At 43.5% G+C, this 19,237-nt stretch overlaps 1 protein-coding gene and 1 long non-coding RNA gene across 3 annotated transcripts in view; one reads left to right on the top strand and one right to left on the bottom strand.

Moving 5' to 3' along the window:
- The window catches only part of LOC138642355 (uncharacterized), a 49,508-nt gene extending 43,402 nt beyond the window's left edge, over positions 1 to 6,106 (bottom strand). The window contains exons 1-2 of one of the 2 annotated variants that reach the window (XR_011314031.1): positions 5,961 to 6,106; positions 2,530 to 2,599 (exon numbers count right to left, since the gene is read on the bottom strand). This is a non-coding gene — a long non-coding RNA (uncharacterized lncRNA). Of the gene's footprint in view, positions 1 to 2,529; positions 2,600 to 5,960 lie in introns of those variants that run through there. The other variant, XR_011314030.1, reaches the window with a different exon arrangement.
- Positions 1 to 19,237, top strand: part of SDHA (succinate dehydrogenase complex flavoprotein subunit A) — a 92,025-nt gene that overhangs the window by 17,799 nt on the left and 54,989 nt on the right. Inside the window, exons 5-6 of the mRNA XM_069730468.1 lie at positions 9,768 to 9,932; positions 13,358 to 13,506. Coding sequence (XP_069586569.1) covers positions 9,768 to 9,932; positions 13,358 to 13,506 — 314 coding nt within the window. The remainder of the gene's footprint in view (positions 1 to 9,767; positions 9,933 to 13,357; positions 13,507 to 19,237) is intronic.

Here is a 19,237-nt window from a genome sequence, read left to right as displayed (position 1 = left end):
ATGATAGACTGGAAGTGGAATTGCATATGAAAGGATGTCATTTCCTAAAGATGTGGAGAAAAGGGTACGTTCACTTACATCAGATAAGCAGCACTTTTTCCCACAGCAGAAAATGACAGACCCAGAGGATTTGAAAACTACGTTGTGTCAAAATATACAGGTCCTTCTCAAAAAATTAGCATATAGTGTTAAATTTCATTATTTACCATAATGTAATGATTACAATTAAACTTTCATATATTATAGATTCATTATCCACCAACTGAAATTTTTCAGGTCTTTTATTGTTTTAATACTGATGATTTTGGCATACAACTCCTGATAACCCAAAAATCTGTCTCAATAAATTAGCATATCAAGAAAAGGTTCTCTAAACGACCTATTACCCTAATCTTCTGAATCAACTAATTAACTCTAAACACATGCAAAAGATACCTGAGGCTTTTATAAACTCCCTGCCTGGTTCATTACTCAAAACCCCCATCATGGGTAAGACTAGCGACCTGACAGATGTCAAGAAGGCCATCATTGACACCCTCAAGCAAGAGGGTAAGACTCAGAAAGAAATTTCTCAACAAATAGGCTGTTCCCAGAGTGCTGTATCAAGGCACCTCAATGGTAAGTCTGTTGGAAGGAAACAATGTGGCAGAAAACGCTGTACAACGAGAAGAGGAGACCGGACCCTGAGGAAGATTGTGGAGAAGGACCGATTCCAGACCTTGGGGACCTGAGGAAGCAGTGGACTGAGTCTGGTGTGGAAACATCCAGAGCCACCGTGCACAGGCGTGTGCAGGAAATGGGCTACAGGTGCCGCATTCCCCAGGTAAAGCCACTTTTGAACCATAAACAGCGGCAGAGGCGCCTGACCTGGGCAACAGAGAAGCAGCACTGGACTGTTGCTAAGTGGTCCCAAGTACTTTTTTCTGATGAAAGCAAATTTTGCATGTCATTCGGAAATCAAGGTGCCAGAGTCTGGAGGAAGACTGGGGAGAAGGAAATGCGGGGAGAAGGAAATGCCAAAATGCCTGAAGTCCAGTGTCAAGTACCCACAGTCAGTGATGGTGTGGGGTGCCATGTCAGCTGCTGGTGTTGGTCCACTGTGTTTCATCAAGGGCAGGGTCAATGCAGCTAGCTATCAGGAGATTTTGGAGCACTTCCTGCTTCCATCGGCTGAAATGCTTTATGGAGATGAAGATTTCATTTTTCAGCACGACCTGGCACCTGCTCACAGTGCCAAAACCACTGGTAAATGGTTTACTGACCATGGTATTACTGTGCTCAATTGGCCTGCCAACTCTCCTGACCTGAACCCCATAGAGAATCTGTGGGATATTGTGAAGAGAAAGTTGAGAGACGCAAGACCCAACACTCTGGATGAGCTTAAGGCCGCTATTGAAGCATCCTGGGCCTCCATAACATCTCAGCAGTGTCACCGGCTGATTGCCTCCATGCCACGCCGCATTGAAGCAGTCATTTCTGCCAAAGGATTCCCGACCAAGTATTGAGTGCATAACTGAACATTATTATTTGTTGTTTTTTTTTGTTTGTTATTAAAAAACACTTTTATTTGATTGGATGGGTGAAATATGCTAATTTATTGAGACAGGTTTTTTGGGTTATCAGGAGTTGTATGCCAAAATCATCAGTATTAAAACAATAAAAGACCTGACAAATTTCAGTTGGTGGATAATGAATCTATAATATATGAAAGTTTAATTGTAATCATTACATTATGGTAAATAATGAAATTTAACACTATATGCTAATTTTTTGAGAAGGACCTGTATTGTGGATTTTACCGTTTGCAGTGTAGAAGGGAAATGTGTGGCACGTCTGCAACTTTGCTGTAATGACATCTGAAGTGACTTTGTTCTGTGTGCACCCAAAGAGGAAATAGGAGTAGTGCAAGATAGATAGGCAAAAGAAGGAAAGTATATCCCTACTAGCAAGATACCAATGAGCTGTATTTAGTCCACCATTAATGATAAGCACACTACCCATGCCCATAAATCCTACACGAGGATAGGCAACACTCCATAACAAGTATGAAACATATAGATCCTATTGTAGTTATCCATATTTGGATCAAGAAGTGTTTCTGAACCACAATATTTAAAATAATAAATTTATTTATACAAAAACGATATATTTACAAGATGAATAAAATAGATTGGTGCCTCAGACCAAGCAAACAGAGGCCAGCATAATGTAAGACACAAAAATTCCTAAATGGTGAGATCTATCCACTGTGTCAAAATAGTCTCTTGGTAATGTTGGGGTACATGCATAATAAACAAAAATTTTGCTTATTCTCAAAAGATAATAATCCAGTATCTGCAACTGTATCCATCTGTGTTGCTAGTATAACAAATATGGGAGACATGGAAACATATCCGCAATTCCCAAACAAGTATTAGGGGCAGGGTTCTGCCATCGACAGAAAAACACACATAGCCCCTACAATTACGACATCCCTTCATATACCCACACACACTAAAAAAGCCAAGTACCCATTCCTCCACATATTACCTGGGTATGTGTCCACCAGACAATTCAGTGCCAAGTGACAGGCTGAGCCTCTGGACGCGGTTGCTTCTTCCTGGGGTGTGCACCCAAAAAGGAAATAGGCGTAGTGTAAGATGGATAGGCAAAAGAAGGAAAGTATATCCCTACTAGCAAGATACCAATGAGCTGTATTTAGTCCACCATTAATGTATATATGCAGTTCCCAAATGTATTATCACATAAATAAAAAAAAATACATAAAAATGAATTAATTTCAGAAGAGAGCCAGCATCAACAGAGCAAACAGGCATACAAAATGTATTTGGTATAAAAAAAATGATCCGTGACTGTATATGTAGAAGTTTATAATGGAAATAACCTGTATAGTTTCTAGGAAAAAAGATCTATACTCCATGAATGTATATGTAAAGTGTAAACTGCAGGTACAGCAAAATGGGAAAATGCAGTCATGAAATATGAAGTATAATGTATATTAGCAAGTGCTATAAATTAAATACATGATTACATGGATAAAGCCATAATGTATTCGGCTCCCTGGAACTTTTCAACATTTTCCCACATATCATGCTTCAAACATAAAGATACCAAATGTAAATTTTTGGTGAAGAATCAACAAGTGGAACACAATTGTGAAGTTGAACAAAATGTATTGGTTATTTTAAATTTGTGTGGAAAATCAAAAACTGAAAAGTAGAGCGTGCAATATTATTCGGCCCCTTTACTTTCAGTGCAGCAAACTCACTCCAGAAGTTAATTGTGGATCTCTGAATGATCCAATGTTGTGCTAAATGCCTAATGATGATAAATATAATCCACCTGTGTGTAATCAAGTCTCCGTATAAATGCACCTGCTCTGTGATGGTCTCAGAGTTCTGTTTGAAGCACAGAGAGCATCATGAAGACCAAGGAACACAACAGGCAGGTCCGTGATACTGTTGTGGAGAAGTGTAAAGCTGGATTTGGATACAAAATGATTTCCAAAACTTTAAACATGCCAAGGAGCACTGTGCAAGCGATCATATTGAAATGGAAGGAGAAGACTGATCAGAGATGCAGCCAAGAGGCCCATGATCACTCTGGATGAACTGCAGAGATCTACAGCTGAGGCGGGACAGTCTGTCCATAGGACAACAATCAGTCATACACTGCACAAATCTGGCCTTTATGGAAGAGTGGCAAGAAGAAAGCCATTTCTCAAAGATATCCATAAAAAGTGTTTAAAGGGAACCTGTCACCCCCAAAATCGAAGGTGAGCTAAGCCAAAGGCATCAGGGTCTTATCTACAGCATTCTGTAATGCTGTAGATAAGCCCCTGATGTATCCTGAAAGATGAGAAAAAGAGGTTAGATTATACTCACCTGGGTGGGCGGTGCGATCTGATGGGCGTCGCGGTCCGGTCTGGGGCCTTGCCATCTTCTGTTGAGGGTAGAGCAAAATACTGCAGTGCGCAGGCGCCGGGCCTCTCAGACCTTTCCTGGCGCCTGCACAATGCAGTACTTTGCTCTGCCCTCAACAGGGCAGACAAAGTACGCCTGTGCCGGAGGCGCAGCATGAATACAAGAAGAGGACGTCATCGTAAGAAGATAGGAGGCCTCGGACCGGACCGCAGCGGGACCGCCCCTGGGTGAGTATAATCTAACCTCTTTTTCTCATCTTTCAGGATACATTGGGGTCTTATCTACAGCATTACGAATGCTGTAGATAAGCCCCTGATGCCGGTGGGCTTAGCTCACCTTTGATTTTGGGGGTGACAGGTTCCCTTTAAAGTTTGCAATAAGCCACCTGGGAGACACGCCAAACATGTGGAAGAAGGTGCTCAGGTCAGATGAAACCAAAATCGAGCTTTTTAGCTACTATGCCAAACGATATGTTTTGCGTAAAGGCAACACAGCTCATCACCCTGAACATATCATCCCCACTGTCAAACATGGTGGTGGCAGCATCATGGTTTGGGCCTGCTTTTCTTCAGCAGGGACAGAGAAGATGGTTAAAATTGATGGGAAGATGGATGGAGCCAAATACAGGACCATTCTTGAAGAAAACCTGTTGGAGTCTGCAAAAACCTGAGACTGGGACGGAGATTTGTCTTCCAACAAGACAATGATCCCAAACATAAAGCAAAATCTACAGTGGAATGGTTCACAAATAATCTTATCCAGGTGTTAGAATGGCCAAGTCAAATTCCAGACCTCAATCCAATCGAGAATCTGTGGAAAGAGCTGAAAACTGCTGTTCACAAACGATCTCCATCAAACCTCACTGTGCTCGAGCTGTTTGCCAAGGAAGAATGGGCAAGAATTTCAGTCTCTCGATGTACAAAACTGATAGAGACATACCCCAAGCGACTTTCAGCTGTAATCGCAGCAAAAGGTGGCACAAAATTCCTTGATAGGGCGTTGATCCAGGTGGAGTTGGGAAGTAATTTTTTTTTCCCCAATGTGGAGCTTACTCTTTGCCACATGGTTTTTTTGCCTTCCTCTGGATCAACATGTTAGGTCATGTTAGGTTAGGCTATGGGTTGAACTAGATGGACTTAAAGTCTTCCCTCAACCATAATAACTATGTTACCATGTAACAAAGTATTAAGTTAAAGGGGGCAAATAATATTGCACACACCACTTTTCAGTTTTTGAATTTCCACAAAAGTTTAAAAATAACCAATGAATTTTGTTCAACTTCACAGTTGTGTTCCACTTGTTGTTGATTCTTCACCAAAAATTTACATTTGGTATCTTTATGCTTGAAGCATGATATGTGGGATGATTGAAAAGTTCCAGGGAGCCGAATACTTTCGCAAGGCACTGTATTTCACCTTGACGTGCTTTAACACTGCAGAGTACATGTCTGTAATCAGGGGGAGGGAGGCATGTTACCTGGTGGTAAGCATGCACGCCCACATGATATCAGAGACGCCATCTTGAAAATGGGATGATATGCCAGCATCATAAATAGTATACCAATCTATATAAATGTTGTCTCGCAATTAAACTGTTATTAAATACATGGCTGACAAATACAAAAAAATATATGTACATAAATATATGCAAAAGGCAAAAATATACATACCGTAATATAAATAAATCCTAAACTGTGCAGTTAAAATAAATATAAATATATACTGCTATCTGAAAAAAAACAAATGGTAGGAAGAACATTGTACTAACAATATACAACAGAACAATAATATACACAAGAATATACATTAATTAAAATGCTACAGGTAGAAGTGGTGAAGTATATTGGCAAAAAAGTGGTAAAATTAATATTTTATAAAAAAAAAATTTGCAAAAAAAAAAAAAATCAAGAACACAAAATAGTGCTCCTAAAGTGCATATGCAAAATATATTGTGAAAAATGGCCCTATTGTTTGTAGTTAAATATATCTGTCTGCTATAAAGACTAGTATACAAGTCTCTTGTGGTAATGCCACTCACTTGCCTGCTACCGAGGAACACACAGGAACACTTGAGGTTAAAGTCCAAAGCTGGTATATTCCTTCATAAACCAGAAAAAATGAAATAGTAACACAAAATGGCCCTTTCTGGCATAAGTGGAAGCAAACAGCACTTATAAAGTCCCTTCTCACACTTGAGCTCCAGACGGGAGACTTACTTGTCTCCAAACACACCAGAAAAAAACCTTAGCGGCTGGACATTTAACCTACTGAACTACACCCTTGAGGTGGAGATATGGTGAGTTTCCATGCCACCCATCTCTTATAACTACTCGCAAAAAGCCCAACCCCGCCGTGGCTGATTAACTCCACAGCACATAACCTGCTGGAGAGAAACGTCTGGGTTAGCAACCTTCGCGATGCATATCTCCCCTCACATACATTGCCATTCCCAATCCAATATTATATCCAAAATCAGGAGAGATTCTAGAGTCACAAGGTGCAAAGATAGATCATCCAATTCTTAATATCTACAAAGGCAACATGAAACCAATTATCATAATCTATTAATTCTGCTGATAAAGCAAAGATAGAGAATGGGTGTCCTCAATCCCCAATAGCAATGTCAAAAATGTAAAGGAATGATGCAAGGCTGGCAGTCAGTTTAGGTTTATTAGTATCTAATGTACGGTAGTTATCCATTTTGTTACATTCTGTGCTAAAATTTTCCTTAGGCCATGTTCACACGATCCTTTTTTTCATGCGGAATTGCCGCGATTTTCCCGCTGCGGGTTCGCAGCTGTTTTCCATGCAGGGTACATTACATTGTACCCTATGGAAAACAGGAACTGCTGTGCCCACAATGCGGCGGAAAAAAAAAAAAAAAAAAACGCGCTGAATAGCTGCGGGAAAAAAGAAGTACCATGTCACTTCTTTTTTCGGAGCCGCAGCGGTTCTGCACCCATTGACCTCCATTGTGAGGTCAAACCCGCAGTAAAACCCGCAGATGAAAAAAATATCTGCGGGTTTTACTGCGGTTTGTGGTGCCGAACCGCTGCAGCAGGAAGTGCGGGGAAGCGGGCGGAAGTGCGTGGGCGGAGTGTGGCTGCCCCCCCATGCTCCGATCCCGCCCCCCCGTGCTCCAATCCCACCGCCCCGTGCTCCGATGCCCCACCCCAGTGCTCCGATGCCCCCCCCCCCGTGCCCTAATCTCCCCCCCTTATACTTACCCGGCGTCCCGGTGTCCTTCCGGCCGTCTTCTCCCTGGGCGCCGCCATCTTGCAAAATGGCGGGCGCATGCGCAGTGCGCCCGCCGAATCTGCCCGCCGGCAGATTCGTTCCAAAGTGCATTTTGATCACTGAGATAGGTTATATCTCAGTGATCAAAATAAAAAAAAATAGTAAATGACACCCCCCCCCCCCCTTTGTCACCCCCATAGGTAGGGACAATAAAAAAAAAATTAAGAATTTTTTTTTTTTCCACTAAGGTTAGAATAGGGTTAGGGGTAGGGGTAGGGTTAGGGTTAGGGGTACGGTTAGGGGTAGGGTTAGGGTATTTTCAGCCATTTTAACTGCATAGAAAACTGCATAAAAAAAAGGATCAAAAAACGCATCAAAAAAGGACCAAAAAAGGACCTGCGTTTTCTGCCAAGAGCTGCAGTTTTTTAAAAAACAGTCCTGAAAAAAAAGGATGGAAATCAGGAACGTGTGAACATACCCTTAGACTGCTTCCTCTGGTGCCCAATAGAACTTTATCATTGCAACTGAAATGTGGAAAATGCCAGTTACAAATTTGATGTTCCTTAAAGTGTTTTGGAATATTTTTGAATTTCTCTATTTTCCGATTCATTCATTTTTGCTGCATTTTTAATGTCTTTTCCTGAATTCTCACGAGGTTAAGCCGGTGTAAATACGTTTACATGGACAAATTGCATTTGACCGACAATTAATATAGGGGACAATTTTTTATGTTTTTGAGCTAGAGGAATCAAAAAGATCAAATGGTCGGTCAATTTGTGGTCAAGTACCACAGGATCTACAGGGATAACAATCCTAGTTAGGACCGTGTGAACTAGAGAAGAACTGTGATGGTGGTGGAACATAGGGACTGCGGACTAACACATCGTGTAGCGCTTGAGAGTCTTTGCGTTATTGAGAGAGTGGATGGCATATTAGGCTACTTTCACACTAGCGTTTTCTGCAATCCGTCACAATGCGTCGTTTTGCAGAAAAAAACGCATCCTGCAAAAGTGCTTGCAGGATGCGTTTTTTCCCCATAGACTTGCATTGACGACGCATTTGCGACGGATTGCCACACGTCGCATCCGTCGAGCGACGGATGCGTCGTGCTTTGGCGGACCGTCGGGAGCAAAAAACGCTGCGGAATATGTTGGCGCTATATAAATAAAGATTATTATTATTATTATTACATGTAACGTTTTTTGCTCCTGACGGACCACTTTTTCCGACCGTGCATGCGCGGCCGGAACTCCGCCCCCACCTCCCCGCACCTTACAATGGGGCAGCGGATGCGCCGGAGAAATGCATCCCCTGCCTCCATTGTGCAATGCGTTAAACGCTAGCGTCGGAATCTCTCCCCGACGCATTGTGACGGGGAGATTCCGACGCTAGTGTGAAAGAAGCCTTAGCATGAAACATCAAAATTGGCCTGTATCATGTAAAGAAATGTATCATTTCTCTCCATTGTGTGTGGTATGATGTAATGAACCTCACCTGACTGATTTCTGCACGGCTGGCCACAGAAGTTGATCCCATGGGGTAGCTTGATCATAACCACGTCATGGGGCGGATGGTGCCTGGTGGATAACTCTGACTCCAGAGATTATTATGCATGAAGGGCGAGTTACCAGTGAGACTAGTAACTGACACAACAGGAGAAATGAAATTTATCTTCTTCCAAACACATTTTCTGCAGCTCCCTGAGCGCTGCTGTACTGTAACAATATTGGAGGCCCTGTCTGCCTGTGAGATGGAAGCTGGAGCTGAGAGGAACCTGCAGATGTGTCAGATATAATCACACATAGCTCACTGGGCAGAGAGCGGCCATTACACATCACACTGGTAACTCCGATTCATGTAAAATAAGCCCTGGAGGCAGAGTCATCTCCAGGCAGTGTTCTCCCCAGAACCTGGAAGAGATCATTTACATAAAGTAATAAAAAGAAGATTTATCCACAACAAGGTATCTAATATGACTCTCTGTTACCCGTATGCCCATATTCATAGTTTAGAGAGGTCAAAGGTGGTGACAGATTCCCTTTAAGAAAGGTATGTGTATATGCTAAGGCTGCCGTGAAAAGTATAAAGGGATTAAAAAAAATAAAATGTGTTTCTTGAGGAAGAAGTGACAGAAACACGTTGAATAAAAATAGCAATTTTTAAAAAAACACCCTTGGATTGACATCTTCATGAAACCAGCAGTGCGGGAGACATCCACAAAACGTTTGTTAATGGCAAGTATACTAAAATCTAGTGTAGATGGGTTGGGTACCCTCAGACTGCATGGTTTGCCTTTCCTACTGATTGTCCCTGTCGCCTCAGGCCCATTTCTTGGATTCCCCTTATTTTTGGTGGATTCAGACAGACACTCCTGTGTTATTGTTGGATTCCGTCTCTGCACTCATTGTAGAAAATGTCTGTGTAGTGCATATGATTAGTGGATATGCTTTTAGTATCTTCATTGTATACAGTTCTATCAGGGATACACTGCATAGGATTGTCTATGTAATATGATGTGTACTTCATCCTGTAATCTTTTAATAAACTTTATCTGTTTAAAAATAAGGTATATAATTAATGACAAAAATGTCTGTCCCCATCTTGGTAGCTTGAAAACTATGGAATGCCTTTCAGCAGAACAGAACAAGGGAAGATCTACCAGCGTGCTTTTGGAGGGCAAAGCCTGAAGTATGGTAAAGGAGGGCAGGCTCATCGCTGCTGCTGTGTAGCAGACAGAACTGGGCATTCATTGTTACACACTTTGTATGGAAGGGTAAGTCAAGGTCTTATTCTTTGTAATCTCTTCCCTACATAGGACATACAAAATGATGTATTTTAGTCATTATGGAGAATAGGAGAATCGATGGGATTCAGCTTGCATCAATGGGAGAATTCCCTGACTAGCCATGCTATCAAAAGCAGAGCCAGGAATGGCATCAGTTAATCCCTTCACAACATATGACATATATTAACGTCTTATCTTGTGTTTCTGCCTATGATTCCGGCTTTCACGTAGAGTCCGCATCTTTCCCGGCAGATCACATGGCTGATTAAATCAGCCATCATGGGTCTCAGTTATATGCTGCTGTCAGTCTCTGACAATGGCAGTACACATGAGCTGACCACGTCGAGGGCGTGACTATGGGCACGACGTAGAATGACATGCCCCTGGAGGCGCATGTGAAATGTCACTATCCGGGATTGACAGCAATGACAGGCAGGGGTCTGCTGAAGACCCCCATGCTTATCTTGACTATTCTGTGAAAGCCAGTCCATAGGAGATCTTGATTTTAAATATACATAGTAGTGCTCATGCACAAGCGATTGGATGATTGCAGCTTCGTCACCTAAAGGGACTATGAAATACAGTAAAAAGTAAACAAAAAAAACCACAAAACCCAAACATTCGGAAAAGTTCGATCTTTCAAAATATAAAGTAAATTAATTTGCTCAAAAGAAATTAAAACTCTACAATCATAGTTTTTTGGCCTCCTCAAAATTACATCAAAATGCAATAAGAAGCGATCAAAAAAATTGTCTACCCCAAAATGTTACCAGTAAAAATATCAGCTCAGGATGCAAAAAATAAGCCATCACTCAGCACTATATCCCTAAATGCCAAGTGTTACGGGTCTCGGAAAATTGCAACAAAAGCAAAGTTTTTTTTTTTTTTTTTTTTTTACAAATTTCTGATTTTTCACCAGTTAAATAAAAAAAAAACCAAACTATACATGTTTGGTAATCGTAGTGACCTGGAGAATCATGTTGCCAGGTCAGTTTTACCGTATAGTGAACGTAGTGAATAATAAAAACAAAAATTGTGACATTGCACTCTTTTTGCCAGTTTAAGGCTACGTTCACATTAGCGTTGTGCGGGGCAGTGTCGGGCGCAGCCGCGGCGACGCATGCGTCATGTGCCCCTATATTTAACATGGGGGGGCGCATGGACATGCGTTGTCTTGCGTTTTGTGACGCATTCGTCATTTTGGCGCAACTGTCAGGGCGCAGAGGACGCTGCATGATGCAGTTTTTTCTGCGCCAAAAATCATGCAAAAATGAACGCATGCGTCACAAAAAGCTGCATTGTGCATGCGTTTTTGCATGTGTTGTGCGTTGCGTTGCCGATGCTGCCCCGCACAACGCTAATGTGAACGTAGCCTAACATACTTGGAATTTTGTCTCCGCTTTCCAGTGCATCACATCATAAAATGAATAGTATCATTTAAAAGTATATTTTGTTCTGCAAAAAACTAGTAGTTGTACGGTTATGTGGACAGAAAAATAAAACAAGTTATGGCTCTTGAAAAAATGGGACAGGGAAAAAAAAATGAAAAATTGCCTGGGTGTGAAGAGGTTAAGCAGTGATTTGCATATGTCACATTCCTCATTCACGGAAGCAAATCGATTGTCCTATCTCTCCTCATTATCCATCAGCACTTGCTGCCATTAGTTGGTCCGTTCTGACTAGAGAATTGCAATGCTTTTCCTGTTTTAACCATTAAGAGGGCCACGTACTTTGGAGGATATTGTTAATTGATGCTATCCAGCGCGGTATACCTGATGTCTATGCTCAGTTTTTGACTACTGAGTGTGCATGCTGTGGCAGCTGTGCTCTGATCAGTGACACACATCAGTGATGAGAATCAGATGATGGCTGTATCATTCAGCTATCATCTGCCACTAAAAGATGCTAGTCAAGTGGAGCTCCTCCTGCGGCTGTTAACTGGTTGTATGCCAATGGAAGTCTTCACGTGTCATGGAAGTAGCACTGTTCTAACTGCTCGTGGCTGGTGTTCATAGGAGACTGATTTTTGCCATGCTACTGCAGTATTGTCATGTATAATACAAGCGATAAGGCGACCACAGGTTCAAGTTCCCTAATGGACCTATAAAATACAGCAAATAATTGTGTTCAAAATATGTAAAAAAAATATATATATAAATGATTCAAATCACATATGAGGTACCTTCACGTCCGTAAAAGTCCAATCTATCAAAAATGCTGTAATGAGAACAAAAAATCAAAAACCCCAGACTTGCTGTTTTTTGGCTTCATCAACACCTGAAAAAAATGCAATAAGAGTCAATCAAAACTTTGTATTCATTCCAAAATGATATTCATAAACATATCAACTCTGGGTTAAAAAAAAATAACCTCTCGCTCAGTTCTATTGACCGAAAATTGAAACTGTTATGGGACTCAAGCAAAATGTTTATTTATTTTTTTTTTTCAGAATCTGTATTTTTGTTTTCACCACTTAAAGAAAAAAAGGAAACAAACAAGTGAAAAAAAAATCATACTGACCTGGAGAAGCATATTGCTTGGTCATTCATTTTTTTACCAGTTTCACCACAATTGAATTTTTTTTCCCCCGCTTTACAGTACATCACATGATAAAATGTATGATTTCTTTTAAAAGTACAACTCATCCCGCAAAAAAAACAAGCCCTCATACAGCTATGTTGACAAAATAATGAAAAAGTTATGGTTCTTGGAAGAACAGCTTGAAAAAAAAACAACTCAAAAAAAGAAAATTGCCTTGTTGGGAAGTAAACAGCAACAAAGATAATATAAATACCTATTATATTTGCATGATGTATGTCATTATTCACCGATTAAATATGTACATCTTACCAAAAAAATGTAATAGACACTGGAATGATCAATAAAATATTTTTTTATTAATACATAAATATAAAAACGGCATATTATCAGTGAAGATAAAATACATAGAGGGGACTAAATCAAACATGGGAAAATCACAGGAAAGGACGTACAGAAAGTGGGTCTAATAATCAAATGGTATTGTCCTCAACACATATAAAATAGTACAATGCAGATGTAGCACCAGGGTTGGTCTATGAATAAATGTTAAATTACAGTACAAGTTCAGCTGGATAAATAGAATAAATAGCCATATACGGAACACCCCATTGGAGAGTGCAGTTATACCAGTGGTGCACCCTTGCCGCTAGCTGGGACTGGCAACCGATCGGAAGAGAACCATCGGCCTGGCATCCAGAAGCCCAGAGTGGTGTGCTTCTGAAGATCACTCATGAGAGACCCCCTTTTGGGCCAAAACAGGCAGCAGTGGTAAAGGACTAAAAAGATATGTTGAAACTGAGTGTTTAGTTTCTGATGTTTTCTTTGATGATATTTTTTTCGTTTGTTTAGATTTAATGTTTTTAATTCTTCAGTCTCTCAGATACGACACCAGCTATTTCGTAGAATATTTTGCCTTGGACCTCCTAATGGAAAATGGAGAATGTCGTGGTGTTATTGCGTTATGTATGGAAGATGGATCCATACATCGATTCAAGGCTAAGAACACCGTTATAGCTACAGGGTAATATACTTTATTTCTGATAATGACCAGCAGATGGGAAGTTTTGGAATGGCTCTATTTTTCTATAATGTCATATGAAGCCAATTCTTTTTTTGCATTTGGAGAGAGCCCAAGGAAATATGGAGAGAATATACAAACTCCATACAGATGTTGTCCTTGATCGGATTCAGGTCTAGGAAACAACTCTGCAAAGTAACAAAGCTATCTGTTCTGCTACTGTGCTACTATAGGGTTTAAAGGTTTTCTCTGGGAATAGAAACAGAGTGCAATTTTAAATAAATTCCTAAATCTCTTTTATTACACTCATTTTGGCTTGGGAAGTAATCACTATAGTACAACAAAATGGCTGCCATCTTCTTACACTGATAGAAACCCGACATATAATATTAATAAGGTAGGTGCCTGTTAGTATGTCCAGTAGGAACCCCTCCCTTCATGTGTAGGAAGATGTGCTCCGTGGATCTTCTGATCTAATATAGAAGTTACTGGAGGTGCTGAAGTAAGAAAAGACTGCTCACACTGCTGTCCATCCTATCTCTGTGATCGAACAGTGGACATACCATGGTGCTTAGGTAAGAGCCTGCTCACATTGCTGTCCATCCTATCTCTCTGATCTATTATTGGAGATGCCAGAGGTGCTGAGGTAAAATGAAGCTGCTCACACTACGGTCCATCCTGTCTCTCTGATCTAACACTGAAGATACTGGAGGTGCCGAGATAAAGAGGCCGCTCACACTGCTGTCCATCCTGTCTATCTGACCATGGAGATACTGGAGGTGCCGAGATAAAGAGGCCGCTCACACTGCTGTCCATCCTGTCTATCTGACCATGGAGATACTGGAGGTGCTGAGGTAAGAAGAGGCCGCTCACCCTGCTGTTCATCCTGTCTATCTGACCATGGAGATACCGGAGGTGCTGAGGTAAAAAGAGGCCGCTCACACTGCTGTCCATCCTATCTCACTGACCATGGAGATACTGGAGGTGCTGAGGTAAAAAGAGGCCGCTCACACTGCTGTCCATCCTGTCTATCTGATCTAACACTGAAGATACTGGAGGTGCCGAGATAAAAAGAGGCCGCTCACACTGCTGTCCATTTTATCTCTCTGACACTGGAGATGCTAGAGGTGCTGAGGTAAGAAGAGGCCGCTCACACTGCTGTTCATCCTGTCTATCTGACCATGGAGATACTGGAGGTGCTGAGGTAAGAAGGGGCCGCTCACACTGCTGTTCATCCTGTCTATCTGACCATGGAGATACCGGAGGTGCTGAGGTAAGAAGAGGCCGCTCACACTGCTGTTCATCCTGTCTATCTGACCATGGAGATACTGGAGGTGCTGAGGTAAAAAGAGGCCGCTCACACTGCTGTCCATCCTGTCTCTGATCTAACACTGAAGATACTGGAGGTGCCAAGATAAAAAGAGGCCGCTCACACTGCTGTCCATCCTATCTCTCTGACACTGGAGATACTGGAGGTGCTGAGCTAAGAAGAGGCCGCTCACACTGCTGTCCATCCTATCTCTCTGACACTGGAGATACTGGAGGTGCTGAGGTAAGAAGAGGCCGCTCACACTGCTGTTCATCCTGTCTATCTGACCATGGAGATACTGGAGGTGCTGAGGTAAAAAGAGGCCGCTCACACTGCTGTCCATCCTATCTCTCTGACACTGGAGATACTGGAGGTGCTGAGGTAAAAAGAGGCCGATCACACAGCTGTTCGTCCTATCTCTCTGACACTGGAGATACTGGAGGTGCTGAGGTAAAAAGAGGCCGCTCACACTGCTGTTCGTCCTATCTTTCTGATTTAACACTAGAGATACCAGAGGTGCTGAAGTAAGAAGAGGCCGCTCACTACTGTCCATCCTGTCTCTCTGATCTATCACTGGAGATACTAGAGGTGCTGAGGTATAAAGAGGCTGCTCACACTGCTGTTTGTCCTGTCTGACTTATCTAATATTGGAGACACCAGTGGTGCTGAGGTAAGAGGCTACTCGCACTCCTCTCCATCCTCTATCTGTCCGAACACTGGAGATACCAGAGGCGGTGAGGTAAAAAGTGTCCGCTTACACTGCTGTTCACCACGTCTTTTTGATAGAATATTGGATATGCCAGGTAATTGTAAAATTCTGCCAGAGCTACAATGGAATCTTTTAGATGAAAGCGTATTCATGTGTGTGAATGGTCCTTTATTCAGTCGCCATGACAGCACAACGAGAGAGGGGATCCGCCCTTCAGGGACAGGAAACCTACAGACATAAAAAGGGCGGTACCTCTCTCCCACGTCAGTTTGGTTTCCTGTCCCTGACAGCGGAACCTCTTTCAGACAGGCCCTGAGAAGAGGGTTGAAGTTAAGAAGACTCCCCACTCCTGGTGGCCCGGTACAGGTAGCGGGGGTCCCCTACCTCGGCCCGTCCAGGAGGCAGGAAGCACCACACGGCAGGGGCACTGCGCGGTGTAGGTGGCAGCAGGAGGAAGCAGCCTCTGACATAGGCTAGCTTCTCGGGCGTCCGCAGCGCAGAGGTACCTATGAAGAGGTGCTTGGCTACTTGGGGTCCCGGGAGTCACGCTGTTCCGGGCAGGGACGCGGCATTGGTCCGGAGGGGGTCTGCTGGCGTCCTGGTCCGCGTGTCGGCTTGGCGCCGCCGCCGCGTCCTGAAGGGGGCGTGTCCGGATGACGCGGCGAGCGGCGCGGCCGGATGACGCGGCTGGGCATGCGCAGTAGCGTCATCTCCGGCTAATGGCGGCGCCCAGCTGCGGGAACGGTCGGGGCTTCGGGGGAGGGGTAGCGCAGCGCAGCGGCGGACGGTTAATGACCACCTGGGATTCCCTGCTGGCCCCCATCTGGGGGCGGTACCTTGGGGGTATTTAAGGCGGCAAGGTGGGATGATCAGAGTTTCTCACCCATTTCATAATGGAGTCGCCAGAAGGAACTATCAGCCAGCAGCAGGAGCCGCAGCAGCAGTCAGATAAGCCTCGTAGAAGCTCCCAGCGTCGGTCTAGTGGCAGTAGCCGCGCTGGTGGAGCTAAGGAGGCACGGATCTCTATACCAAAGTCCTCAAGCCGTAAGGATTTGCCGGCTACGAAGGACCCCCCCATCTACGGTACCACTCATTACTGGACGGGGTAAGTGAGCTTCGTGAAAGTCCACTTAGTGATGATTGTGTTCCCCTTGTCTTTTTTCCTCTATCAGGGGAGGAAAAGTTTGTCCAAAGCCAAACATAGGCAGTGTGCCGAATGTGCAGAGCCGCTTCCAGATGGGCATTCGAAAAAATTATGTAAAATATGTATTCAACGTCTACTGGAGGAGGAGGCGCCTGATCTGACCTCTACAATAAGAGAGATGGTGAGACAGGAAATTAAAGGTGCCGAGAGATCCAAGTCTCGGGGAGCAGAAGCTAAAAGATCATCCCCTTTATCTGAGGTAGATTCGGACTCGGGTGAGCTGAGCTCAGGGTCTCTTCCGTCTACTTCCTCCTCTGAGGATCAGGAGTCTACTCGAGCCTGTTTGTCCCTAGATAGGGTTAACCATCTGGTCAAAGCAGTTAACAGCACAATGGGGATAGAAGATACCCAGTCGGAATGTTCCATTCAGGATGTTATGTTCAGGGGTATTGAGCGAAAATCCCGAAGAGCCTTTCCAGTGATTGACAAAATCAAGTCGTTAATCTCAAAAGAATGGAAGAAACCAGAAAGGAAGGGGTCGCTTCCGCCAGCCTTTAAAAGAAGGTCTCCCTACCTCACCTCTCCAAACAAACCTACTTCAACACCCTCATCACCTCCCTGTCCAATAACCCTAAACGTCTCTTTGACACGTTCCAGTCCCTACTCAACCCAAGAGCGCAGGCCCCAACCACGGATCTCCGTGCTGACGATCTGGCCAATTACTTCAAAGAAAAAATTGACCATATTCGACAGGAAATCATCTCCCAATCTCTTCATACCATGCACTGTCCTCCCTCCCCCACTGCATCTAGTTCACTCTCTGACTTTGAACCAGTTACAGAAGAAGAAGTAAGCAGGCTCCTTGCATCTTCTCGCCCGACCACTTGCACCAGTGACCCCATTCCGTCACATTTCCTCCAGTCCCTTTCCCCGGCTGTCACCTCTCACCTAACAAAAATATTCAACCTTTCCCTCACTTCCGGTATTTTTCCCTCCTCATTTAAGCATGCCATCATACATCCATTACTTAAAAAACCATCCCTCGACCAAAACTGTGCCGCTAATTATAGACCTGTCTCTAATCTTCCCTTCATCTCTAAACTCCTCGAACGCCTGGTCCACTCCCGTCTTACCCGCTATCTCTCAGATAACTCTCTTCTCGACCCTCTTCAATCTGGTTTCCGCTCTTTACACTCTACTGAAACTGCCCTCACTAAAGTCTCTAATGACCTACTAACAGCTAAATCTAATGGTCACTACTCCATGCTAATTCTCTTGGATCTCTCTGCAGCATTTGATACTGTGGATCATCAGCTCCTCCTCACTATGCTCCGCTCCATCGGCCTCAAGGACACCGTTCTCTCCTGGTTCTCCTCCTATCTCTCTGACCGATCCTTCACTGTATGTTTCGCTGGTTCCTCCTCCTCTCACCTTCCCCTTACTGTTGGGGTTCCTCAAGGATCAGTCCTAGGCCCCCTCCTCTTCTCGTTGTATACTGCCCCTATTGGACAAACAATCAGTAGATTTGGCTTCCAGTACCATCTCTATGCTGACGACACCCAACTATACACTTCTTCTCCTGATCTCACGCCTGCCTTATTAGAAAACACCAGTGATTGTCTTACCGCTGTCTCTAGCATCATGTCCTCCCTCTATCTGAAACTAAACCTGTCAAAAACTGAACTCCTCGTGTTCTCTCCCTCTACTAACCTACCTTTGCCTGACATTGCCATCTCCGTTTGCGGTTCCACCATTACTCCAAAGCAACATGCCCGCTGCCTTGGGGTCATCCTTGATTCTGACCTTTCATTCACCCCCCACATCCGATCACTGGCTCGCTCTTCTTACCTGCATCTCAAAAACATTTCTAGAATTCGCCCTTTTCTTACTTTCGACTCTGCAAAAACTCTTACTGTTTCACTTATTCATTCTCGTCTGGACTATTGTAACTCTCTACTAATCGGCCTCCCTCTTACCAAACTCTCCCCGCTCCAATCTGTCCTGAATGCTGCTGCCAGGATCATATTCCTCACCAACCGTTACACCGATGCCTCTACCTTGTGCCAGTCATTACACTGGTTACCCATCCACTCCAGAATCCAGTACAAAACTACTACCCTCATCCACAAAGCACTCCATGGCTCAGCACCACCCTACATCTCCTCCCTGGTATCAGTCTACCACCCTACCCGTGCCCTCCGCTCCGCTAATGACCTCAGGTTAGCATCCTCAATAATCAGAACCTCCCACTCCCGTCTCCAAGACTTTACACGTGCTGCGCCGATTCTTTGGAATGCACTACCTAGGATAATACGATTAATCCCCAATCCCCACAGTTTTAAGCGTGCCCTAAAAACTCATTTGTTCAGACTGGCCTACCGCCTCAATGCATTAACCTAACGATCCCTGTGTGGCCTATATTTAAAAAAAAAAAAAAAAAAAAAATTAATTAACTGGTTCATGCAGCTTTACATGAACACCCAAGCCTTACACTATGGCTGGTCCGAATAACTATAGCAATTGTTACCATCCACCTCTCGTGTCTCCCCTTTTCCTCATAGTTTGTAAGCTT

This window comes from Ranitomeya imitator, chromosome 6 (assembly GCF_032444005.1).
Source record: "Ranitomeya imitator isolate aRanImi1 chromosome 6, aRanImi1.pri, whole genome shotgun sequence".
NCBI lineage: Eukaryota > Metazoa > Chordata > Amphibia > Anura > Dendrobatidae > Ranitomeya > Ranitomeya imitator.
The sequence above is the reverse complement of the archived record's forward strand: the minus strand, read 5'-3'. Positions and strand labels throughout refer to the sequence as shown.